Source organism: Cervus canadensis, chromosome 5 (assembly GCF_019320065.1).
Source record: "Cervus canadensis isolate Bull #8, Minnesota chromosome 5, ASM1932006v1, whole genome shotgun sequence".
Taxonomy (NCBI): domain Eukaryota; kingdom Metazoa; phylum Chordata; class Mammalia; order Artiodactyla; family Cervidae; genus Cervus; species Cervus canadensis.
Window position 1 is genome coordinate 20,527,420 of NC_057390.1, and position 26,817 is coordinate 20,554,236.

The following is a 26,817-nucleotide window of genomic DNA, read 5'->3' on the forward strand; positions in this document are numbered from 1 at the left end:
TCATTCCTAAGTATTTTATTCTTTTCGTTGCAATGGTGAATGGAATTGCTTCCTTAATTTCTCTTTCTGTTTTCTCATTGTTACTGTGTAGGAATGCAAGGGATTTCTTTGTATTAATTTTATATCCTGCAACTTTACTGTATTCATTGATTAGCTCTAGTAATTTTCTGGTGGAGTCTTTAGGGTTTTCTATGTAGAGGATCATGTCATCTGCAAACAGTGAGAGTTTTACTTCTTTTTTTCCAATCTGGATTCCTTTTATTTATTTTTCTGCTCTGATTGCTGTGGCCAAAACTTCCAAAACTATGTTGAATAGCACTGGTGAGAGTGGGCACCCTTGTCTTGTTCCTGACTTTAGGGGAAATGCTTTCAATTTTTCACCATTGAGGATAATGTTTGCTGTGGATTTATCATATATGGCTTTTATTATGTTGAGGTATGTTCCTTCTATGCCTGCTTTCTGGAGGGTTTTTTATCATAAATGGATGTTGAATTTTGTCAAAGGCTTTCTCTGCACCTATTGAGATAATCATGTGGTTTTTATCTTTTAATTTGTAAATGTGGTGTATCACATTGATTGATTTGCGAATATTGAAGAATCCTTGCATCCCTGGGATAAAGCCCACTTCTTCATGATGTGTGATGTTTTTAACATGTTGTTGGCTTCTGTTTGCTAGAATTTTGTTGAGGATTTTTGCATCTATGTTCATCAGTGATATTGGCCTGTAGTTTTCATTTTTTGTGGCATCTTTGTCTGGTTTTGGTATTAGGGTGATGGTGGCCTCATAGAATGAGTTTGGAAATTTACGTTCCTCTGCAATTTTCTGGAAGAGTTTGAGTAGGATAGGTGTTAGCTCTTCTGAAATTTTTGGTAGAATTCAGCTGTGAAGCCATCTGGTCCTGGGCTTTTGTTTGTTGGAAGATTTCTGATTACTGTTTTGATTTCCGTGCTTGTGATGTGTCTGTTAAGATTTTCTGTTTCTTCCTGGTCTAGTTCTGGAAAGTTATACTTTTCTAAGAATTTGTCCATTTCTTCCAAGTTGTCTGTTTTATTGGCATATAGTTGCTGATAGTAGTCTCTTATGATCCTTTGTATTTCTGTGTTGTCTGTTGTGATTTCTCCATTTTCATTCTTAATTTTGTTGATTTGATTCTTCTCCCTTTGTTTCTTGATGAGTCTGGCTAATGGTTTTTCTGTTTTATTTATCTTCTCAAAGAGCCAGCTTTTAGCTTTGTTGATTTTTGCTATGGTCTCTTTTGTTTCTTTTGCTTTTATTTCTGCCCTAACTTTTGTGATTTCTTTCCTTCTACTAACCCTGGGGTTCTTCATTTCTTCCTTTTCTAGTTGCTTTAGGTGTAGAGTTAGGTTATTTATTTGATTTCTCTCCCATTTCTTGAGGTAGGCTTATATTGCTATGAACCTTCCCCTTAGCACTGCTTTTACTGAATCCCATAGGTTTTGGGTTGTTGTGTTTTCACTTTCATTCATTTCTATGCATATTTTGATTTCTTCTGTGATTTGTTGGTTATTTAGAAGCGTGTTGTTTAGCCTCCATATGTTTGTATTTTTAATAGTTTTTTTCCTGTAGTTGACATCTAATCTTACTGCATTGTGATCAGAAAAGATGCTTGAGAGGATTTCAATTCTTTTGAGTTTACTAAGGCTAGATTTATGGCCCAGGATGTGATCTATCCTGGAGAACCTTCTGTGTGCACTTGAGAAAAAGGTGAAATTCGTTGTTTTAGGGTGAAATGTCATATAGATATCAATTAGGTCTAACCCGTCCATTGTATCATTTAAAGTTTGTGTTTCCTTGCTAATTTTCTGTTTAGTTGATCTGTCTATAGATGTGAGTGGGATATTAAAGTCTTCCACTATTATTGTGTTACTGTTAATTTCCCCTTTCATATTTGTTAGCATTTGCCTTACATATTGTGGTGCTCCTATGTTGGGTGCATATATATTTATAATTATTATATCTTCTTCTTCGATGGATCCTTTGATCATTATGTAGCGTCCTTCTTTGTCTTTTTCATGGCCTTTATTTCAAAGTTTTATTTTGTCTGATATGAGTATTGCTACACCTGCTTTCTTTTGGTCTCCATTTGCATGAAATATCTTTATCCAGCCCTTCACTTTCAGTCTTTATGTGTCCCTAGGTTTGAGGTGGGTCTCTTGTAGGCAGCATATATAGGGGTCTTGTTTTTGTATCCATTCAGTCAGTCTTTGTCTTTTGGTTGGGGCATTCAATCCATTTACATTTAAGGTAGTTATTGATAAGTATGGTCCCATTGCTATTTGCTTTGTTGTTTTGGGTTCATGTTCATACGACCTTTCTGTGTTTCCTGTCTAGAAAAGATCCTTTACCATTTGTTGGAGAGCTGGTTTGGTGGTGCTGAATTCTCTGAGCTTTTGCTTGTCGGTAAAGCTTTTGAATTCTCCTTCATATTTGAATGAGATCCTTGCTCGGTACAGTAATCTGGGTTGTAGGTTTTTCTCTTTCATCACTTTAAGTGTGTCTTGCCATTCCCTTCTGGCTTGAAGAGTTACTGTTGAAAGATAAGCTGTTATCCTTGTGGGTTATCTATTGTTTTTCCCTTGCTGCTTTTAATATTTGTTCTTTGTGTTTGATCTTTGTTAATTTGATTAATATGTGTCTTGGGTGTTTTGCCTTGGGTTTATCCTGTTTGGGACTCTCTGGGTTTCTTGGACTTGGATGATTATTTCCTTCCCCATTTTAGGGAAGTTTTCAACTATTATCTCCTCAAGTATTTTCTCACGACCGTTCTTTTTGTCTTCTTCTTCTGGGATTCCTATGATTTGAATGTTGGGGCATTTACCATTGTCCCAGAGGTCTCTGAGGTTGTCCTCATTTTTTAAAATTCTTTTTTCTTTTTTCCTCTCTGCTTCATTTATTTCCACCATTCTATCTTCCACCTCACTTATCCTATCTTCTGCCTCAGTTATTGTACTGTTGGTTCCCTCCAGAGTGCTTTCTCAGTTATTGGATTATTCATTATTGATTGACTCTTTTTTATTTCTTCTAGGTCTTTGTTAAACTTTTCTTGCATTTTCTCAATCCTTGTCTCCAGACTATTTATCTGTAATTCCATTTTGTTTTTAAATTTTTGGATCATTTTTACTATCATTACTCTGAATTCTTTGTCAGGTAGACTCCCTATCTCCTCCTCTTTTGTTTGGTTTGGTGAGCTTTTATCATGTTCCTTTACCTGCTGAATATTTCTCTGCCTTTTCATCTTGTTTAGGTTACTGTGTTTGGGGTAGCCTTTCTGTATGCTGGAAGTTTGTGGTTCCTCTTTATTGTGGAGGTTCCTCCTTGTGGGTGGGGTTGGCTGAGTGGCTTGTCAAGGTTTCATGGCTAGGGAAGCTTGTGTCAGTGTTCTGGTGGGTGGGGCTGGATCTCTTCTCTCTGGAGTGCAATGAAGTGTCCAGTAGTGAGTTTTGAGGTGTCTGTGGGTTTGGCGTGACTTTTGGCCACCTGTATTTTTGTGCTCAGGGTTATGTTCCTGCTTTGTTGGAGAATTAGCTTGGTGTGTCTTGCTCTGAAACTTGTTGGCTCTTGGGTGGAGCTTGGTTTCAGTGTAGGTATGGAGGCTTTTGTTTGAGCTCTTGTCGATTGTTGGTCCCTGGAGTCAGGAGTTTTTTGGTGTGCTCAAGTTTTGGATTTAGGCCTCCTGCCTCTGGCTTTCAGTGTTATTCTTATAGTAGTCTCAAGACTTCTCCATCCATACAGCACCGATGATAAAACATCTAGGTTAATGGTGAAAAGATTCTCAGTGAGGGACTCCCAGAGAGGTTCACAGAGTTGCATGAAGAAGAGAAGAGGGAGGAGGGAGATAGAGGTGACCAAGAGGAGAAAAGGGGGAACCCAAAGGGGAGAGAGCAGTCTAGCCAGAATCAATTCCCTATATGCTCTCCATAGTCTGGAACACTCAAGAGGGGTTCATGGAGTTCATAGAGAAGAGAAGAGGGAGGAACGAGATAGAGGAGACCAGGAGGAAGGGAGGAAGAGTCAAAAGGAGAGGGACCAATCTAGCCAGAGATCAGTCCCCTGTTTTCTCCACAGCCCGCAACACCGAAAGAGATTCACAGAGTTAAGTAGAAAAGAGAAGGGGGAGGGAGGAGATAGAGGTGATCTGGGGGAAAAAAAGGAAAGTAAAAAGGGGAGAGAGCAATCAAGCCAGTAATCACACTCTTTAGTAAAAATGGGTACTGAAGATTTGATTCTTAAAGGTACAGAATTGATAACAAATACCAAAAAGCAAAGATTAAAAATCTAGAGTAGAGGTTAGAGTGTCAAAAATACATTATTAAAAAAACAAAAATAATCACAAAAGTTATGTAAAAAATATGAAATTTGCTTTAAAAATAGGGGTTTTTTTTTCAAGGTAATAGTAGGTTTTAAAAATGAAAGTTAAAGGAGTAATAAAGAACTTAAAAAAATTAGAAAATTATAATAGTAAAATATATCTAGGAATTTCTCTGGTACTGTTGAGGGCAGTGTGTGGTCAGTTCAGTTTCATATAGTTCCTTGTTCCACCTTATACTTCTCAAGGTGTATAGGTCCCTTCCAATGTAGCCAGTGCTAATTACAGGGTTTTAATCTGTTGCACCCATCACTTTTAAAGCAGTTCCCTCATTTTTGTTTATTTTGGCCTCCTCTGTTTGCAAGTCTCTTCAGTGTCTAACTTCCGCCCTGACACAAGGAGGGAAGGTGGTCACTTATTTAGGCTCACTTGCTCAGTTGTGCTGTGGGGAGGGAGGAACACTGCAAATGAACGTCACTGGGGTGTGTGGGGAGTGCTCGCAGTGCCTGGGCCACACTGGGTTTATCCCCGCTCACGGCGTGTGTGCTTTCCTGGTCTACACTGCTCAGGCTCCAGGTTGCTCTGCAGGAACTGTCTAAAGAGGGCCCTGGGTTGTGTGCACTTCCCAGGTCTAGGCTGCTCAGGTTCAGGTTCTCGGGTATTCCACAAAGGCACAGACGGTTGGGCCTGGGTTTTGTGCCCTTCCCAGGTCCGAGCAGCTCCGGCACTCTCCCCAGGTGAGCGGTGCGTCTTATCACCTCCTGGTCCTGGCCGCTCTGTTTCCTGGGTGCGCAGCGGGAGCGCCGTCTCAGGTGTGCTGTGCGTCTCCTCTGGAGACCTGATCTCTGGCTGCGACCGTCCTGGTGGATGTCAACCGTCCAGGATCCCAGGAAGATTTGGTTAGCAACTGAGAGCCTGCTGGCAGTTTGGTAGGGGATTCCATCTCTGGGGCCCCTTGCCTTCTGGCTCTGACTGTGACCCGCCTGCCTCCCTGCCTCCGACGGGGGATGGGCCGGTCCGCTGTCGGCTAGCTCTCCTCTGGTATTCACTCAGTCCTTTGTTCTGTGAGTGGCCCGGCAGTGCCTTGATGCTACTGCTGCTGCTAAGTCACTTCAGTTGTGTCCGACTCTGTACAACCCCATAGAGGGCAGCCCACCAGGCTCCCCCGTCCCTGGGATTCTCCAGGCAAGAACACTGGAGTGGGTTGCCATTTCCTTTTCATGCATGAAAAGTGAAAAAGGGAAAGTGAAGTCGCTCAGTCGTGTCCAACTCTTCATGACCCCATGGATTGCAGCCTACCAGGCTCCTCCATCCATGGGATTTTCCAGGCAAGAGTACTGGAGCAGGGTGCCATTGCCTTCTCCACCGGCAGTGCCTTCAGTTCAGTTCAGTTCAGTTGCTCGGTCGTGTCCGACTCTTTGCGACCCCATGAATCACAGCACACCAGGCCTCCCTGTCCATCACCAACTCCAGGAGTTTACTCAAACTCATATCCATCGAGTCGGTGATGCCATCCAGCCATCTCATCCTCTGTCATCCCCTTCTCCTCATGCCCCCAATCCCTCCCAGCATCAGGGTCTTTTGCAATGAGTCAACTCTGCATGAGGTGGCCAAAGTATTGGAGTTTCAGCTTCAACATCAGTCCTTCCAATGAACACCCAGGACTGATCTCCTTCAGGATGGACTGGTTGGATCTCCTTGCAGTCCAAGGGACTCTCAAGAGTCTTCTCCAACACCACGGTTCAAAAGCATCAATTTTCGGCGCTCAGCTTTCTTCACAGTCCAGCTCTCACATCCATACATGACCACTGGAAAAACCATAGCCTTGACTAGATGGACCTTTGTTGGCAAAGTAATGTCTCTCCTTTTTAATATGCTATCTGCTGCTGCTAAGTTACTTCAGTCGTGTCCGACTCTGTGTGACCCCATATATGGCAGTCCGGCAGGCTCCCCCATCCGTGGGATTCTCCAGGCAAGAACACTGGAGTGGGTTGCCATGTCCTTCTCCAATGCATGAAAGTGAAAAGTGAAAGTGAAGTCACTCAGTCATGTCTGACTCTTTGCGACCCCATGGACTGCAGCCTACCAGGCTCCTCCATCCATGGGAGTTTCCAGGGAACAGTACTGGAGTGGGTTGCCATTGCCTTCTCCATAATATGCTGTCTAGGTTGGTCATAACTTTCCTTCCAAGGCGTAAGCGTCTTTTAATTTCATGGCTTCAATCACCATCTGCAATGATTTTGGAGCCCCCCAAAATAAAATCTGACACTGTTTCCACTGTCCCCCCATCTATTTCCCATGAAGTGATGGGACCAGATGCCATGATCTTAGTTTTCTGAATGTTGAGCTTTAAGCCAACTTTTTCACTCTCCTCTTTCACTTTCATCAAGAGGCTTTTTAGTTCCTCTTCACTTTCTGCCACAAGGGTGGTGTCATCTGCATATCTGAGGTTATTGATATTTCTCCCGGCAATCTTGATTCCAGCTTGTGCTTCTTCCAGCCCAGCGTTTCTCATGATGTACTCTGCATATAAGTTAAATAAGCAGGGTGACAGTATACGCCTTGACGTACTCCTTTTCCTATTTGGAACCAGTCTGTTGTTCCATGTCCAGTTCTAACTGTTGCTTCCTGAGCTGCATATAGGTTTCTCAAGAGGTGGGTCAGGTGGTCTGGTATTCCCATCTCTTTCAGAATTTTCCACAGTTTATTGTGATCCACACAGTGAAAGACTTTGGCATAGTCAATAAAGCAGAAATAGATGGTTTTCTGGAACTCTCTTGCTTTTTCGATGATCCAGTGGATTTTGGCAATTTGATCTCTGGTTCCTCTGCCTTTTCTAAAACCAGCTTGAACATCTGGAAGTTCACAGTTCACGTATTGCTGAAGCCTGGCTTGGAGAATTTTGAGCATTACTTTACTAGCGTGTGAGATGAGTGCAATTGTGCAGTAGTTTGAGCATTCTTTGGGATTGCCTTTCTTTGGAATTAGAATGAAAACTGACCTTTTCCAGTCCTGTGGTCACTGCTGAGTTTTCCAAATTTGCTGGCATATGAGTGCACAACTTTCACAGCATCATCTTTCAGGATTTGAAATAGCTCAACTGGAATTCCATCACCTCCACTAGCTTTGTTCGTAGTGATGCTTCCTAAGGCCCACTTGACTTCACATTCCAGGATGTCTGGCTCTAGGTGAGTGATCACACCATCATGATTATCTGGGTCATGAAGATCTTTTTTGTACAGTTCTTCTGTGTATTCTTGCCACCTTTTCTTAATATCTTCTGCTTCTGTTAGGTCCATACCATTTCTGTCCTTTATCAAACCCATCTTTGCATGAAATGTTCCCTTGGTATCTCTAATTTTCTTGAAGAGGTCTCTAGTCTTTCCCATTTTGTTGTTTTCCTCTATTTGTTTGCGTTGATCACTGAGGAAGGCTTTCTTATCTCTCCTTGCTATTCTTTGGAACTCTGCATTCAAGTGGGAATATTTTTCCTTTTCTCCTTTGCTTTTCACGTCTCTTCTTTTCACAGCTATTTGTAAGGCCTCCTCGGACAACCATTTTGCCTTTTTGCATTTCTTTTCCGTGGGGATGGTCTTGATCCCTGTCTCCTGTACAATGTCACGAACCTCCATCCATAGTTCATCAGGCACTTTGTCTATCAGATCTAGTCCCTTAAGTCTATTTCTCACTTCCACTGTGTAGTCATAAGGGATTTGATTTAGGTCATACCTGAATGGTCTAGTGGTTTTCCATACTTTCTTCAATTTAAGTCTGAATTTGGCAATAAGGAGTTCATGATCTGAGCCACAGTCAGCTCCTGGTCTTGTTTTTGCTGACTGTATAGAGCTTCTCCATCTTTGGCTGTAAAGAATATAATCAGTCTGATTTTGAATACCCAGTTGTGGATGTGACTGGTGATAGAAGCAAGGTCCGATGCTGTAAAGAGCAATACTGAGTAGGAACCTGGAATGTTAGGTCCATGAATCAAGGCAAATTGGAAGTGGTCAAACAGGAGATGGCAAGAGTGAATTTCGACATTCTAGGAATCAGCTAACTAAAATGGACTGGAATGGGTGAATTTAACTCAGATGACCATTATATCTACTACTGTGGGCAGGAATCCCTTAGAAGAAATGGAGTAGCCATCATGGTCAACAAGAGTCTGAAATGCAGTACTTGTATGCAATCTCAAAAATGACAGAATGATCTCTGTTCGTTTCCAAGGCAAACCATTCAGTATCATGGTAATCCAAGCCTATGCCCCAACCAGTAATGCTGAAGAAGCTGAAGTTGAATGGTTCTATGAAGACCTATAAGACCTTTTAGAACGAACACCCAAAAAAGACGTCCTTTTCATTATAGGGGACTGGAATGCAAAAGTAAGAAGTCAAAAAACACCTGGAGTAACAGGCAAATTTGGCCTTTGAGTACGGAATGAAGCAGGGCAAAGCCTAATAGAGTTTTTGCCAAGAGAACAGACTGGTCATAGCAAACAACTTCTTTCAACAACACAAGAGAAGGCAGTGCCTTAGGTTAGAGCTTTTTGCAGGAAAGTTCTCTCTCTGTCTTTCCTCTTTTTTCCGCCCTCTCTCTGGCTGTCCCACAGTTTGGGTTGCTGTCTCACGTTAGCTCCCTCAGACTGCCCTCAAGGCACTCAGGCCCGGTCCTAAGCAGTGCAGCCTGTGCCTCCCGGTTCAGCCCCAGCTTGCTGGTGGCGGGATGTGAGCGTCTGGGCTACTTCCCCCCTGGGAGTTCGAGATAGGCGCGTAATCTGTGGGTTTTATTTTATTTATTTTTTCCTACCAGTTATGTTGCCCTCTGAGATTCGAGAACTCCCCACAGACCCGCCAGTGGGAAGGTTTCCTGGTGTTTGGAAACTTCTCTTTTAAGTCTCCCTCCCCAGGACAGGTATCTGTCCCTAACTCTTTTGTCTCTCTTTTTATCTTTTATATTTTGTCCTACCTCCTTTTGAAGACAATGAGCTGCCTTTCTGGGTGCCTGGTGTCCTCCGCCAGCGTTCAGAAGTTGTTTTGTGGTATTTGCTCAGCGTTCAAATGATCTTTTGATGAATTTGTGGGGGAGAAAGTGGTCTCCCCATCCTATTCCTGCACCATCTTCTGACTCCATGATGTACATTTTAAACATACTGGCTCTCTTATATGTAATGAATTTACCAATTAAATTAGACAACATTTTTGAAAAGAAAAAAATATTTTTTAAACATCTCACTGAATAATATAGACAGCTCACAAATAAAATAGGGGAAGTAACTATACTGGGAATCCCAGTGCCCTGTAAATGTTTTTTATTTAATATTAAAGAAACAAAAAAGACTTTAAAAACTTACTGACATTTCAAAACAATGATGTACTGAATAGCATAGACTCTTGAATGCTTTTCCCTTGTACACAGTTCTTTTTGTTGGTTTTTTATACCAGAGATGATATCTTCCCCTGTGTGATCAGTGCTATATTTTATCCTTTTTCATTAGGAAGCTCGAATATGGGCCTATAATTTGGCACAAAATAGGGAAGAAAGAGGCCTCCCTTCCACACACACATAAACCTTCTGAAAATAACTGGAGGACAAGAGGATAAATTCACTGGATAGAAAAAAAGAAAAGACTAGGTTGTTTGAGGGAGAGTTTAGTTACTGCACAGCCTCTCTTTAGTTGCCCTCCATAAGGTATAATTCCTCTGAAGATCAGCTTTTCCACATCATTAAGCCACTTGCATCTACGCTGCCGCCACTGTTCATGAGCTACACTGAGAGTAGACAGCAGCTGTAGGAATGGGGCCTCTTATGGTTTTGCCTGCTTTAAGGATAAAATCCTAACTTCCAAAATATTATATTTGACTGAGTATATCCTTCTTGCAGTTACCCTTGGAGACAGAATTTGCTGGGAGAGTTTAGTTTGCTAGAACACGTGGGTTAAACACATTAACTTAGTACTTTGGGTGTCCAGACAGCCAACTGGAGCACGATGGGAAACTGGTGTTTTAGAACACTTACTTTGAAAAGCATGTTCCTCACTAACTAAAAACAGACTTTTAGGTGACAAATTATACTTGAGTTATTCCCTATCATTTAATCAGTAGATGCAGTGGTTAAGAGGGCAGGCTTCGACCTGACTGCCTGGTTTGTATCCTGCCTCTGTCTCTAACTAGCTGTGTAGCCTTGAGCTTTTGTGCCTCAGTTTCGTTAGCTGTAAAATAAGGATAATGGTTTATATGTTCATTAAGATTGAGTTAATAGCATTTTTATTATTACTACTGCTATGATTAGTAAGGATAGTAATACACTGTAGTCTTCAGTGGAGCGGATTTAAATTACTTTCTTGAAAAAAGCAAAGGTCCCTTTGTTACCTGCTTTGCCAATTTAAAACTTGACCTGTCAATTTGCTTTTTCTGTTCTTAGTTTATCTTGGTCCCTTATGAAGTAAGTAACTCTTTGCTTAAATTACGGTTTTATGTTTTTTCCCCAGATTTCCCCAAAGAACAGCAAATTTATTGAATGGCTAAACAAATCTATGCTGAGTGCCTGTTATATGCAGGCATTGAACAAGGTACTGAGAATATAAAGATAAAACAGGCTCTCTCTCTTGGGGATTTTATTAGGGAGATAAACTAGATAAGGATTTTGTTGGGGTGGAAACACTTGAAATAGTTGTTTAAACAGAAAGGAGTTTATTTGTCCCAAATAAATAGAAAGGTAGGTAGTTCAGGTTTGCTGTGGATCTTTTTCTTTCTTTTATCTTTCTGTGTGGCATGTAGCTCTTATGTTTATCTCCTCGGTGCAAAGTGACTACTGCACATCCAGGCGGGCTGGAGGAGAAATGATTAAAGGATCAAAAAGGTTTTCTCCTCCTTAGGAGAATTTTTTGTTTTATTTTGGAAGGGACAGCTTTCTTAGTTACGTCCTTGTATGTCTCACTGGCCAGATGTATTCCTGTGGTCACTTTTACCATCATGGGAAGCTGAAGATTTTTAGCTTTCAAGCCTCATTAGGAGGTTGTGGGAAAGGTTTGTTAAATGAACCAACCTGGGACTTCCCTGCCGGTCCAGCAGTGACGACTTCGCCTTCCGATGCGGAGGGTATGGGTTTGATCCCTAGTCCAGGAGCTGGGATTCCACATGCCTTGGGGCCAAAAAACCACAACATAAAAGAAGAAATATTGTAACAAATTCAATAAAGACATCAAGAAAATCTTAAAAAAAAAAAGAACCAACCTACAGTAACTGCCAAAATATAAATGTGAATAACAACAAGCTATAAAATGGTATCAGAGGGCACAGTTGAAAAGGGGGCACGGTGACAATGAACTCTTGAAATCACATGGAGAAGTCTGTATGGAGATCCAACTAGAAACCCTGCAACTGGCATTTCTTTGACATTGCTACCCACCGTCCTGGTTCTGGCCTTTAACTGGCCCAACAGTCGACGAGACACATTGAGACTGATCCTCACCAAACTCGCAAGAGATTAAGGTATAATGTACTCTGCTAATTTATTCATTTATCAGTAGGGACTATTCCAGAGTCAAAAACTCAAATTTCCTATAGGAATCAGGCAAGAAATGTTAAATATATGAATCAGCCAAGTGTGTAAAATAATAAAAGTGGTGGAAACTAGTTGTAAAGAAGAGAGAAAACCTATCTGAAGGCTTTCAAATTAAAAGACAAAATTTAGGGACCTCCCTGGTGGTCCAGTGGTTAAGACTGCCAAGTTTCCAGTGCAGAGGGCATGGGTTTAATCCCTGGCCAAGGAAGTAAGGTCCCACATGCCATGTGGCATGGCCAAAGGAGCAGAGAATGTGAGAGAAGGGGTATCAACTGGGGATGAGAGGCTCCAGGGGGAACAAGGGTAAGAGTTGACCAGGGAAAGGAAAGGCCACACCCTCTGAACTCAGTGAGGACAAGATAAAGGAGAGGGCCTGTCTGAGAACTTGTGTAGGTAATGGGCTGGGTTCAGTTTGCTACGAGTCAGTGATTTGTATCAGCAAATCTGGTAATGAGCCTTTTGTTAGGAGACTAAAGGGAGAGGGGAGAGAAGGGAGGGAAGTGGCCCTGTCTCACTCATGGCTTTAAAGGGGCTAACTTGAGGGGTAAGCTTGAGGCTAGCAACTACCTGTAGAATTTTATGTATATAAAACAGAGGCCAAAGTCTTTCATTCTGCAATATAGATAGTAGGCTTAAAATGCAAATGACGCATTGTCACAAATATCTCTTTTGGGCTGAGTTTTTATGAATTCAAATATTTTCCTTCACATTACAATAATTGCTATTTATATTAGTTCTTTGTAGATTTATAGAGGACTTAGAGTTTAGATTAGATTTTGTAGATTAGATGGCAAAGTCTTATCTACAAAAGCCACCTTAATATCATAAGCCAATCATTCAGTGAGTGAAGGTTTGGGTAAGGATTATTTGAGATGATGACATTAGAAACAATACACTTCAAGGATTATATGGAACTCAAATCCCAAGTTGTGAGGGAAAAACTGGTTAACTGTTGGTGTTTCCTGTATTGTTTGACAGTCCTCTAACTCAGTTTTTTAAAATCTGCATTTGCAGATTTGCAGGAACTCAAAATTTACCACCTTGCACCATTTTTCAGGATCATAGTCTGGAAAAATTCTGGACCATGCCAGAAGCCAACTAAGGACATGACTACAGATTTGTGATGGAAGCAAGTCCCTTGCACTTTAACATGTGGGCATTAATTCAGCCCTATCCAGGGCTTTTCTTTCCAGCTTCTGTACCCCCTCAGTTCAGTTCAGTCGCTCAGTCGTGTCTGACTCTTTGCAACCCCGTGAGCCGCAGCACACCAGGCCTCCCTGTCCATCACCAACTTCCGGAGTCCACCCAAACCCATGTCCATTGAGTCAGTGATGCCATCCAACCATCTCATCCTCTGTTGTCCCCTTCTCCTCCTGCCCTCAATCTTTCTGAGCATCAGGGTCTTTTCAAATGAGTCAGCTCTTTGCGTCAGGTGGCCAAAATATTGGAGTTTCAGCTTCAACATCAGTCCCTCCAATGAACACCCAGGACTGATCTCCTTTAGGATGGACTGGTTGGATCTCCTTGCAGTCCAAGGGACTCTCAAGAGTCTTCTCCAACACCACAGTTCAAAAGCATCAATTCTTTGGCGCTCAGCTTTCTTCACAGTCCAGCTCTCACATCCATACATGACTATTGGAAAAACCATTGCATTGAGTAGATGGACCTTCATTAGCAAAGTAATGTCTCTGCTTTTTAATCTGCTGTCTAGGTTGGTCATAACTTTCCTTCCAAGGAGCAAGCATCTTTTAATTTCATGGCTTCAGTCACCACCTGCAGTGATTTTAGAGCCCAGAAAAATGCAGTCTGTCACTGTTTCCACTGTTTCCCCATCTGTTTCCCATGAAGTGATGGGACCAGATGCCATGATCTTAGTTTTCTGAATGTTGAGCTTTAAGCCAACTTTTTCATTCTCCTCTTTCACTTTCATCAAGAGGGTCTTTAGTTCTTCACTCTCTGCCATAAGGGTGGTGTCATCTGCATATCTGAGGTTATTGATATTTCTCCCAGCAATTTTGATTCCAGCCCGTGCTTCCTCCAGCCCAGCGTTTCTCATGATGTACTCTGCATATAAGTTAAATAAGCAGGGTGACAATATACAGCCTTGATGTACTCCTTTTTCTATTTGGAACCAGTCTGTTGTTCCATGTCCAGTTCTAACTGTTGCTTCCTGACCTGCATACAGATTTCTCAAGAGGCAGGTCAGGTGGTTTGGTATTCCCATCTCTTGAAGAATTTTCCAGTTTATTGTGATCCACACAAAGGCTTTGGCATCAGGACTGCAGCAAATACACATCTCAAGATTAGGCAGCTTAACTGCCTTAACTGCCTTACCACAGGGCAAACAAGAAATACATTGGTTCTTTTTCTCTTCCCCAAGGCAATGTCACCTCACACTTCTAGAGTTTTAGAATTAACAAGAAGGATTGATTCATGGCAAGATTGGGATTCCATTTTTATTCCAGAGGAGGAGGTGGCACAAGTCTTTCTTCTTAAAATTTTTATTTTAAAATGTCCATCAGTAATGGCAGTGAATGGAGGGACCCTAGTGAACAAAGAAGCTTATTATTATTACAGAAAAAGTCTTATCCCTTACCCACACCCTGCACCCTGCTTTTATCATCCCAGGTCTCCGGACTCTCAGACTTCAAGGTGTGACAAAGCCACGGACTACAAAACAGAGAATTCTGGGGGAAGGAAGTGACGACATGGAGCAAAGCACGCTGGGCTCGGGCGGGTTCAGCTCTAGCGATTCCTTCCTCTCAGCGTGGTTGCGGAGAATCGAGCGCTGCTAGGAGTTTTAACTGGTATTTTTCTCGTTTGTTAGGATTACACGTTAAGTATTACCTGTTTTGAGTACAGTTCTGAGTATCATGCGGCTGCGGGTCTCCGCTGCTGTCGCTTCGTTTACGCATCTCTGAACGAGTTTTAAGATGAAATTGTCACATATCCGGGGGCCTCTCCGGATCTAGCGAAAACCTAGAGGGACTGGGTGGATAACAGAGGAGTTTTCTTTTTTCAGTTTTGGTTAATAGTGGTGTGGAGTGAGCTCCTTTGTTGGAAGGAGAGCTGAGTTAAAGGGTTGGAGCATCTGCGGACTAGTCGAAGCCAACGTCAAGGCGGTCTGGAATTGAGATTGGGAGGTGAGATACAAGTGTGCCGGATGAGTTACTCCAGACGCGTCCCCGCGGCAACTCGTGGTCCCGTGGCTTTCAGACTGAATAGTAAAATTTAACTTTTTCTGATATGGAACGTGATGCAAATCGCTGGTGTACTCTACCTCTAGAATGGAGATTAGGGGTAAGACATTTCCTTCGGGGGAACATATATATTAATCCTAACTGGTGGTTGTTTTAGATCTAGCCAGCTGGCAGCCATGAATGAATGGATGAAGAAAGGCCCCTTAGAATGGCAAGATTACACTTACAAAGCGGTCAGCGTAACAGCCAGTGACAAGGAGTACAAAGGATGGGTTTTAACCACAGACCCAGTCTCTGCCAAGTGAGTACCAGTCCTGCTTCCCTGAAATCACCCCTTTGCACTGCCTATATGTTATATCCATACTAAAGAAAAGAGAAAAAAAGAAAAGTGAAGTCACTCAGTCACGTCTGACTCTTTGCAACCCCATGGACTGTAGCCTACCAGGCTCCTCAGTCCATGGAATTCTCCAGGCAAGAGTACTGGAGTGGGTTGCCATTTCCTTCTCCAGGTGAGCTTCCCGACCCAGGGACTGAACCCAGGTCTCCCACATTGCAGGCAGACGCTTTACTGTCTGAGCCACCAAGGAAGCCCTATCCATACTAAGAAAGCAGATAAATAAATGAAAAGCTGATTATTCTCATATAAGTACTTAATTTCCTTTGAGCCTAAATACTGTCAAACTATAGATTTCTGTCAGACCAGCCCAGTTTGTAGAAATGGGACACTCCTTTTGATTACATTTTATTGGAGAATTTCAAATATACACAATTGTGAAGAGAGTAATAATAATAAACACTGATCTTATCTGCCTTCCAAATATTTTAAAGCCTGTTACTGACTAACTTTTGTTCATAAATCCTTAAATAGATCTCTTAGCAGATTAGGACTCTTTCATAAATGTAACCACATACCATTATAACCACCTAACAAAAGTAATAGTAACTTTAATATTAGCTAATTCCTAGTTTGAGTTCAGGTTTTCCTGATTGTTTCCAAAGTATATTTTTAATGTTGTCCTATCAACTTTTTGATATGTCTCTTACGAATCTTAATCTGTAACTTGGTACTTTCTTTTTGGTTTTCCATGTTATTTTTTGTTGAAGAAATGGAGTCATTTGTCTTCAAATTGAACACACTCTGAATTTAGCTCATTGCATTATCATGGTGTAGTTTAACATGTTCGTTTATTGTTTGTATTTCTTACAAACTGGTATTCATATCTAGAGGTTTGATTAGGATCAGAATTATTTTTTGCAAGGTTACTTTAAAGTAGTGATACACTCACACTTTATTTTGGAGTGATTTTAGATTTACAGAAAAATTGCAAGGAAAGTACAGAGAGAACCTGTGTATTTAACTCCCCTAATACTAACAGTTTACACAACCGTCAAACACTTGTCAGAACTAAAAATTTTCACTAAGTAAACTACAGTCATTTGGATTTTATCAGTTTTTCCACTGATGGCCTTTTTCTGGATTCCAAGCCAAGGATTTTCTGTTCTAGAATTCAATCCAAGGTCCCACACTACATTTAATCACCGTGTCTCCTTAGTCTCTTCTGATATGTGACAGTTTCTCAGTCCTTTTTAAATTGTTTTTCATCATCCTGACACTTTTGAAGAGTTTTGGTGAGGTATTTAATAGAATATCTCTCAGTTTGGGTCTGTATGATGTTTTCTCATAGACTGGGATTATAGGTTTTTAGGGATAGTACCACAGAAATGAAATTCTATCATGTCACATTGCATCATATCATATCATATATATTATATTTTAGTTAGGATTTTTGCATTTGTATTCATAAGTGAGATTAGCTTATTATTTTATTTTTTAATCCTGTCCTCTGCTTTTGGTATCAAGGTTATATTAGCCTCATTAAATGAGTTATGGCATAATCTCTCTTTTATAGTCCTTAGGAGAATTGGATTGGTTGGATTGGAAATGTTTGATTCTTGAAAATTTTATAGAATTTTGTGGTAAAATTGTCTGAGCCTTTCCCCCTCTCAACCCCTGCCAGCTCCAACCCCCAACCCCCACCCCCATCATGGGAAGATTTTAAACTGGTTATTTCAGGTTTTTTTTTTTAAAGGTTATAGGACTATTTACATTCTGTCTCTCTCTTTTTGAGTCAGTAGTAGAAATTCATATTTTCTAGGAAGTTTTCTAAGTGTCAAAATTACTGGTTTAAATGTTTTTAATATTTTATACCATTAATTTTTGCTACCTATTCCTAATACTATTTATGTGTGCCTTCTTTCTCTTTTTATTAATCTTGCCTGAGTTTTCTGAAATTTATATACACTTTTCAAAGAACCAGCTTTTGGCTTTGATGATCCTCTTACTGACTTGACTCTCTTGTTTTCTGTTTCATTAATTTTGTGTTGTGTTATTTTCTTTGGTCTGCTCTGAAGGGGAGTTATTCAGTTGTTTCCTAACTCTAAAAGTTAAATCTGTACCCTCTCTTCTTTCCTAATACATATTGAAACATTCATAACTTTTAAAGTAATGCTTTAACTACATCCCACAATGATTAGCTGGACAAAAGGTTTAGATGTTTAGGACCCTCAGAGAATTCAGATGGAACAAGTGAAAACATTTGGTGGTGAGAATATTAATTTAAAACGGAGAGAATATTCTCTATTATTCTAGTGACCTGATGGGGTTGATGCTCTCATTTCATTGCTTCCCTAGTTTTATGGGCCTTTAGGTTTTCCTTTTGCAACTGTGCTCTGAACTTACTTTTCCTTCAAAGTATTGTCCTCGTGAACTTCCTTGAAGATGGCAGCATATCTGTGACTGGAATTATGGGACATGCTGTACAGACTGTTGAAGTTGTGAATGAAGGGGACCATAGCGTGAGAGAGAAGCTGATGCATTTGTTCATGTCTGGAGACTGCAAAGCATACAGCCCTGAGGATCTGGAAAAGAGGAAGAACAGCCTGAAGAAATGGCTGGAGAAGAATCACATCCCCATCACTGAACAGAGAGATTCACGAAAGACTCTTTGTGTGGCTGGGGTCTTGACCATAGACCCACCATATGGTCCAGAAAATTGCAACAGTTCTAATGAGATTATTTTGTCACGTGTTCAGGATCTTATTCAAGGACATCTAGAAGCTTCCCAATGAGAGGCTAAGAACTATGGATGCACTGATTGAAATAAGATTGCATATTTTTGAAAGTTCTTTGTTGTTTTAGATGGGAATTATCAGTACTAATAAGTGAACTGGGCAAGGATGACATCTCAAACAAAATTAACTTGGGGACAACAGAATTACAAGAATCTCTTCTTTTGATGGGAATACACCTCCATTTCTATTAGGCAAGAAATGTATTTGGAAAAGATGCAACATGTTAGATTCAATATAAAATGCTAAGGTAAAATCATAGTCTTGTTAACACTGCTTATTCTAACTAGATGTGTCTTTTTTTTTTTTAATTTTTATTGAGTTGTAGTTAACATACCATACAATTCACTAGCTTTACTTGCACAGTTCACTGTCTTTTGATGTATTTACAGTGTTGTCCAACTATCACCACAGGCATAGAGTTGTTTTTTTTTTGGTGGTTTCATGATGTGTGGCATCTTAGTTCCCCACCCAGGGATTGAACTCTCACCCCCTGCATTGGAAGTGTGGAATCTTAACCACTGGACCACTAGGGAAGTCCCTAGATGTGTCTTTTTTAAAAATGTCTATTAAAAAAAATTTTTTTTAGTGTAATGATGAAACAGCTTTTGAATTAAAATATATGCCTTTTTGGTTGAAACTTGAAAGTTTTGGTAAAATCTTAACACATAAGCCTTGTAACTCTCAAAGTCTTAAAAGTGAACACTGGCTAATATATCTGAGGAAAAAGGTAAGTGTGACTAGTATTCTGGCTGCTGAGGGGCTGTAAGGGACCGGTCTCAGCTGCTGGTTTCCCTGGTAACTGATGAGGCAACCTGACATCAATTCTTGAATAAATGGTAGCCTCCTCCCTGCCGGGTGAGGGCTGCCGCCAGGTTATGCTCACTATCCACCACACACAGTGGAGGTGTTGCTCTAGGACCTTGCTTCGGACATGTAAGATCCCTGTGTCCAATAAGCTGTTAATGTCTTTGTTGCAGCCTCTGGGCTCTTTCTGATCCCAAGGCTGGACATCCACAAGGCTTGTAGCCCAACAATTCACAAAACAGCCAGGAGGCTAAGGGTACTCCTGTGACCACTGAGGTGTAAGAACGGGGAATGAAAAGTTGTGGGGGGTCAGGAGGAATCTCTGGGTGGCCATCCACTAGCATGTGGAGCCCTGTGGCAGTTGACTACCCATGAAAGATGGTTTCTGTCTTTTATTGCATTGATGATATCCTGTTAAACTCAGTCTCTTAGCAGTTTATAGAGCAGTCCTATGCCCGTGGCTCATCTGACTTGACTGCAGGGGGATGGCTGGTGAACATAGACACAACACAAGGATCTGAACTACCTACAAAGGACAAGCATACCCCTAACCCACCACCTCTAAACAATTACAGGCTTTAGGGATATTAACTTAGGATATGAATTGGAATTGGACATGGCCAGTTACCTGGAAGAGTTTGGTTCAGGTCTGTGCAATGACAGAATAATCACAGTACCCTTGAGCTTCTGCTCCCAGCTATGGAAGGGGCAGTGCAGTGATGCAGTGTACCAGAACAGCAATTATAGGTAGTCTACAAAGTATTGTAACAGGTGAGAGACATTATAAAAGGCCTACTCAAGTTGTCGAGCAATGCAAAAAACCACTATTTAGGATCTAGAACAGCTGTGCATGACATACAGCACCCCTGTGGACATAATGGTGGCCAGGGAATCCACTGGCCATAAAGTTCAGATATGGGCCAGTGAAGATGACACCCTGGCATTTCTACCCACCCTATGACCCCACTGCGGCCAGTTTAGTTGAAAGGATGAGTGGATTACTTCAACAACCAAGATAGGAAATTTCTCTACCTGTGGGCCCAGGAGGCTAACTCCAGCCTAGGAACTGTAACTCAACATCCCAGGAATAATTGTCCCAGTGCTTATGCCATGTTAACCCAGAGGCAACTAGTCAGCAACATCCAAGTTCAACTGTTTACCCACAAAGGGACCGTTGTCAACTACAGGTCAGGAGAATAACTCGCTTTTGCCCTTGCCACAATTTCTGCCCTCGGGAATGTATTATAAAAGAAATGGCTCTGGAATTGGCAGGTAAGTCCCCTGTGGTTTGGGTAAGTCCCCTGTGGGGAATAGGATTAGAAAGGATGGACAGATTTCACCTCTTTTACCTGCCCCACCTGAGACCACTAAGGTCTCAGGCCCTTACTGGAGGAAGGCACCATTTATTATATTAACCTTACAATCTATTCTACCACCTTGCCTGTATTTGGCACAGTCTGTGGGGACTGAGGGTAGCTGGGTGGGATGAGGGTAGATTTGGCTAATGGTCGCAATCTCCCCTGTATCGTGCCTTTTAAACATCTTGCATTTCACACTAGTCTGAGCAGACGGAGCTGCTCACAGATTGGGAGGTATCAGTGGCCTCTTTGTGAAAAGAGTTTGATTGCTGGGTCTACAGGAAGATGTCCTCCTCGGGACTTCCATGAAAAATGGACCCAGTAAGTGCCTGACTCCAAATTTACCCATGTCTTACACTTTTGATACTCTTCAGCTGCTGCACTTGTTTTATTGGGTGGCAGTGCACCTCTACATACCTGACCCCAGGAATATCACATAAGAGGGGCAGACTTCAGAGGGTAAGGGTTGTGAAGTGTATGGCCAGGTCGCTCGGGATGGCTGCTCTTTTGCTGTCTGTACATCCTCTGCTTGATGAGTCCCAGCTGCGCCTACACTGTGTTGGAACAAATGTGCTCGCCCTTGCCGCAGCCAGTGAGTGTTCTAATCCTTGGGCCAGAATGGCTCCACCTGCTAGTTTATTAAAGGGAAACATCTGCCCTCATGATGGTTGTTAACCTGAGGGGCTGTAAGGGATGGGTCTCAGCTGCTGGTTTCCCTGGTAACTGAGCCACTGTGATGTCAACTCCCCCTGTGGAAGGTAGTGTCCAACCACCTTTTAGAAGGTAGTCTTTCCCCCCCCCCCCCCCCCCCCCCCGGCAAGGACCGCCGTCACCACCGGGTCCTGCTCGCCACCTTTTTTGTCTGCCACGTGATGGGTTGTTGCTCCAGGACTTTTCTTCAGGTGTGTAAGCTCCCGCATCTATTAAACCATTGATATCTATGTCACTGTTTCTGGTCTCCCCCTCTGGACTGACTTGGCACCTGCAAGGCTTGCAGGCCTGTAGATGCAGCCCAACTGGGACTTCCAGGAGAATGTCTGCAGTGATTCCAGGGTTCCCGCATCAGGCTAGAACCCAAGAATGGGTTAGCACACTTCAGGCCCTCGGCAGAATCCAGCCTGCTGCCTCTGTTTATTAAAGTTTTATTGGAGCACAGCCATACCCACCGCTTTGTGTATTGTCTGCGGCTGTTGTTGAACCACAGTGGCAGAGTTGAGTATTGACAGAAATGATATGGATTGTATTTACAGAAAAATATGGCCGTTTACAGAAAAGCTTGCCCCAGGAGAGCCTTGAACTAGCATGGTCTGCCAGGGGTCAGGGAGGGCTTATGTCCCATCCGTACAAAAGGAATCTTGTGCCTTTTGGGAGAAATACTTTAAACTACTTGGGTTTTAGGGGGTCTTTGACAGCACTTTGAAAACATAGCTAAGTTACTTTCCTGCATAATTGTCTAATATTAACAGGATGTAACCAAGTGCTTTTTGTACTTTTGCAAGCATCAGAATCAGCTGGAAGGCTTGCTCACACAGCTGGGAGTAGGACCCAGCAGTCCATTCTGACCTAGTAGGGGGCCAGGAGCTTGCAAAACAAACTCCCAGATAATGGTAGCTACCTGTCCCAGATTAGATTACCCTTGCAAAAGCAGTTTAGAAGCCTGGGGGAACAGAAAGGCCTTCCCTCACAACTGTGGAGTTCTAGAATCCTAAAAGTGAAATTTATCACATAGCCTTTCCCCTTCAAACCCTCAGATGTCTTTGGACATTGGATAGGGGAAGGGGAATAAGAACAAGTTGAAAGGACTCTGACAAAATGAGGGAGGTTTTGAAAAAAGACATGTAGGAAATTATCCACAGTGTTGGTCAGGAGTGAACCTTGGCCCAGGGGCAGGTGCACTGGTGTTGGTAGACTTATTTGCTGTCAGACTAATGAGTTGGGGGCAGACTTTCTTGGCAGCTGAGTCCTCTGATTTGTTTGAAAATTGGCTTTCTGAGCCAAGCCTGAGTATACGTGATTTGGCCCTGCCATGGAAACCTCCCTGCTTAGGGAGTTGGGCCAGCCAGTTCCTCAGCTCAAATTTCCCCTGAGACTTTAACCCGCCTGTTTCTCATCCCTCTCCTGGTTCCAGATTCCCGGAGGGAGATCCTCCCCAAAGCCTGCTCCAGGGCAGTCTTTGAACACAACTGGTGTCAAGAATATTTTTCAGAACAAAAGGTTTTCAGGACTTTGAGTATCTTTTGATCTTGGAGCAAACTTTCCTCTGTATCTTGCTATCAAGATCTTGTATACAAACCTCTGCCCTGTATCTTGCTATCCACTGTTCACTTGATTTCCTAAATCTCTCCTAAATGTTATAGCTGAAATACACCCCCCATGAATTGTTTTCAATAAAATGAATGAAATTTAAAACATTCACAATTGTTTTGAGAACTAGAAGTTTTATGATGCCTCTTGGAGTAGATTCTAGAATGCTAGAGTCAAAGCTGAGGATTACTATAAATTGGGGGAGAAATCAGAGCAGTGAAGGACTATAATTACACATGTTTAACTGCATTCACTGCCAAATACAACTGGTTAAAAAAAAAAACTACTTTGACGAAGGAATAACATACAAAAAACGACATATTTAGTGTATACAGCTTTATGAGTCAGAGAGAAGCATACAGCCACGAAACCATCACCACAGTCTGTGCCATAAACACATCCATACCTCCAGCTTGTCCTGCCTTCATTGTTACACCACTGGTTTTTGTTTTTCAGACATTAGAGGATTTCTTTATTAAAAATTATACTGTTATCAGACATGCTTTTTTACTTTTGCATACAATGTATATATTTTTTGTTTCTGTAGCTTTCATGATTTAAAGACAACATTGTACTGTGTTGATGGACTAAAACCTACTAAACATTTTCTTTTGACATTTGTTCTTTTTGCTATCATAGTTTATGGTGCAAAGAATGTCTTCATACGTCTTCACTGCTGTTATCAACAGCTAGTGCTTAGAGGGAACTTCTGGTGGTGCAGTGCTTCTCTGTTGGTCTGTGTTTCCAGTGCAGGGGGCACAGGTTCGATCCCTGGTGAGGGAAATAGATCCCGTGTGCCATAACTAAGACCGGGTGCAGCCAGGTGCTAAAAAAAAAAACCTCCAAAACTAGTGCTTAGAAATGAAAGTACAATGCTGTTTAAATAGTCTGTGCTACTTGACATCAACAAGAACAATAATGTGTATACACATTTCATTACACCCTTAGACTATTAGTATTTTATTTAATTTTTATGACTGAACATAAGATGGTGTTTTACAGTTGCTTTACTTTGTGTTTATTAACATTTCTCCATGTGTTTCCAGTATGGGTACTCTTTGAATCATATCTTAATTTTTTTTTTCTTTAAATCTTCGTTTTCAAAAAGTTATTTCCTCCCATATTCTCCTTATCATAACTTTGTGTTTATTTTTACTCAAATGGCTGTATAATAATATGTTAATAAGCAACTGTTAATTGTACATGCATTGGTTCTAACTTATTTTGACATAATTTTAGAGTTACAGAAAATATGCGAGAACAGGACAAAGAACTGTCCTATAGCCTTTATCCAGCAAATGTTAACATCCGACCACATTTGCATTTTCTATGCATGTGTTCATGTTTCTTCCTGAGCTGTTAAAACTGTGGATATAATGGAAATGTGAGAACATTTTATTAACCATGGTACAGTTATCAAAACTAATATTCATCCAGTAGTATAATTTAATAGACATTATCTAGATTTTGCCTATTGCTCAATGTTCACTATATCAAAAAAAGACTTTTTATTTGGATCATGCCCTTTAGTTTCCTTTACTCTGGATTAATTCCTCAATCTTTCTTTGACTCTCATGACATTGACATTTTTGAATATTGGCCAGTTATTTTGTGCAATATCCCTCAATTTGGGTTTGTCTGTTTCCCAGCGATCCATATCGGTGTGCATTTTTGGGACAGGAAGGCCCTGGAGGTGACAGTGTATTCTTCTCAGTGCATCAGGAGGCATACTGTGCTGATCTGGCCCATGTTTGTTATTACTTGGTTAGGTGGTGTCTGTCAGATTTTTCCACTGTAAAGTCACTTTTTCTCTTTTGTAATCAAAGGCATCTTCATACATATTTCTAAAAGCTTCATTGAGATATTAACATATAAAATTCATCCACCTCAAGGCATAATTTAGTGATTCTTTTTTTTTTTCTTTTTTTTTGTGATTCTTTTTTTTATTTTGGTAAATTTACAGAGTTGTGCAGCCATCATCACAATCTAATTTTTTAAACATTTCCATTGTCGCTGCAAGACCCTCTGTCTCATTTGCAGTAGATTCCTATTCGCACCCTCCACCCCAGGCAATCACTAATCTACTTTCTGTATCTATAGATTTTATTTTTGGGGGTATATTTCCTTTAAATGGAATCATATAACATATAGTCTGTCCGACTGGCTCCATTTAAATCTGGTTAGAGAACTAGATCCTGCATGCCACAACTAAGACCTGGAGGAGCCAAATAAAACATTTTTAAAAAATAACTTTACTCACTTGTATAATATTTAAGACTATATCTATGTGTTGATGAACCACAACTTATTAAAATATTCCCCTAAATCTTGAATTTGATCTCCATATTGTATCAGTGGCTTCTTTTTATTACTGAATAATATTCTATTGTGAATATACTTATATTTTGCTTATTGGATATTTGGATTGTTTCCAGTTTTGGGCAATTATGAATAATGTTGCTGTGAACATTTGTGGCAAGTCTGTGTGTGGGCATATACTTTCATATTTCTTGGGTGAAATACCTAGGAGTGGAGTTGCTGGGTTACATGACAACTAACATTTTAGGAAACTGTCACACTATTTTCCAACACGACTGCACCATTTTACATTCCATAGTACCTGATTAAAATAAATTGGTTATATTGAAATTATGAGTATAAATGTGAGAGGAATTTCTGTAACCCCAGTATGGGTTTCAAATTAGCCATGTAGCACGTTAGTTATAAAGTGGACAATCGGCCTTCTTGTTAACTAATCAGATTGCATGCTTCGATTAATCCAGTCTTAGCCATGCTTACTGTAGAAAAGGATGGTATAAAGGTTTATGGGCTAGAAATAATGGGGACAGCTGGAGCTTAAATGGGAAAGAGCACAGGTGAATCTCAGAGACAGAAGAGTGGCATTAAGAGAAATGTCTGTAATTACAAGTTGTTTTATGCTGGGTCTGTAATTAGTGGATTAGTTCCCTCACATGGGTAGTCCCTTGGTGCCCATGGTATTGCACGGCCTCTGACTGTAAAGACATCTGTCTTTTAAAGTACACAACACATTTTTGACATTCAGTCTGGTCATCTTACTAATAATAATCAAGTCCTAAGACAAAACTGTTTTTTTTTTTCTGGCTCAAACTATGGGAGGAGGATTACTGAACATAGAAATTATAGTTCTGGTTAGGCTTCATGTTAGATTTAAACATTTTACAATCACACACCTGTAGTGCTGTATACTCCCATCCCCCCTTTTATTAACCCAATTTGTGTTCTAGCTTATTGGCCAAAGTCTACTAGATTGGACTCTGTTCAGAAAGATAAGGGTGCATGTGTTCGTGTTTTAAACACCTTAATATGGACCTAAGTATGAAAACTTAACTTTTGCAGTGGAAAGTGTTAGCAGTGTTAGTATCACATACAATTATATTAACTATAACATTTTCAAAAAGCATGTCTTTTCACATTTTCAAAATAAATGACTTAAAAAATTTTTTTATGGTAGAACATCTTTTTAAAGGAAAAGTATCCCTGCCTATCTGTGCATGACTTTGCCATTCTTACATACATTTACCTCAATTTCTCAAGTACTATGTATTTTTAATAAAATGATATATACTCTTAAGCTCCTAGTCACACAGTGCATGTTTATTAGAGTTGATTCGGCAGAGATTTTGCTTTCAGTTAGTCCAAGTATATTTACATTTTTAAAGACAACTATGGGCATACTTTCTGACTAATAACTAACAAGACTTTATAAGCAGTTACCGATCTCATTTCGTTTAGAATGGTTTTCTTTACCTTGGCACTGGCAATTTGAATGGGTGATTTTTTTTTTTTTTTTTTGGTTCAGGTGTCCTGTGCATGTAGGATATTTAGCAGCATCCTTGGCTTCTAACCACTAGTTGCCAAGGATACTCTTTCCCCCTTCATATGTGACATCTCCAAATATTGCCAGGTGTCCCCTGGTGAGCAAAATTGCCCCAAGTTGAGAACCACAGATTTTAAAATAAAAACTACATTTTCTTCCATGAGGAAACTTCTTTCGTTTTTGTACATATATTTGTTATAATTAATCAATCTCTCTGGACAAATAAAGTCTTACAAGAGAAGTATCTGTTAACCTTTTTTTTTTTTTCCTG

The 26,817-nt window shown here is 40.8% G+C and overlaps 1 protein-coding gene across 9 annotated transcripts in view; it reads left to right on the plus strand.

Annotated features, from left to right (window-relative positions):
* Window positions 1-18,494, plus strand: part of GEMIN6 (gem nuclear organelle associated protein 6) — a 39,909-nt gene extending 21,415 nt beyond the window's left edge. For 5 of the 9 annotated variants that reach the window (XR_006269396.1, XR_006269397.1, XR_006269395.1 and 2 more), the window contains 3 exons: window positions 14,518-14,696; window positions 14,912-15,032; window positions 15,247-15,267. Coding sequence is in view for 3 of the 9 variants with exons in the window: in XM_043468374.1 (XP_043324309.1) it covers window positions 15,266-15,390; window positions 17,843-18,218 (501 nt within the window). In the remaining 6 variants the exon portion in view is untranslated. Of the gene's footprint in view, window positions 1-11,269; window positions 11,296-14,517; window positions 14,697-14,911; window positions 15,053-15,246; window positions 15,391-17,842 lie in introns of those variants that run through there. The other 4 variants (XM_043468374.1, XM_043468372.1, XM_043468373.1 and 1 more) reach the window with 4 other exon arrangements.
* The last annotated feature ends 8,323 nt before the right edge of the window (window positions 18,495-26,817 follow it).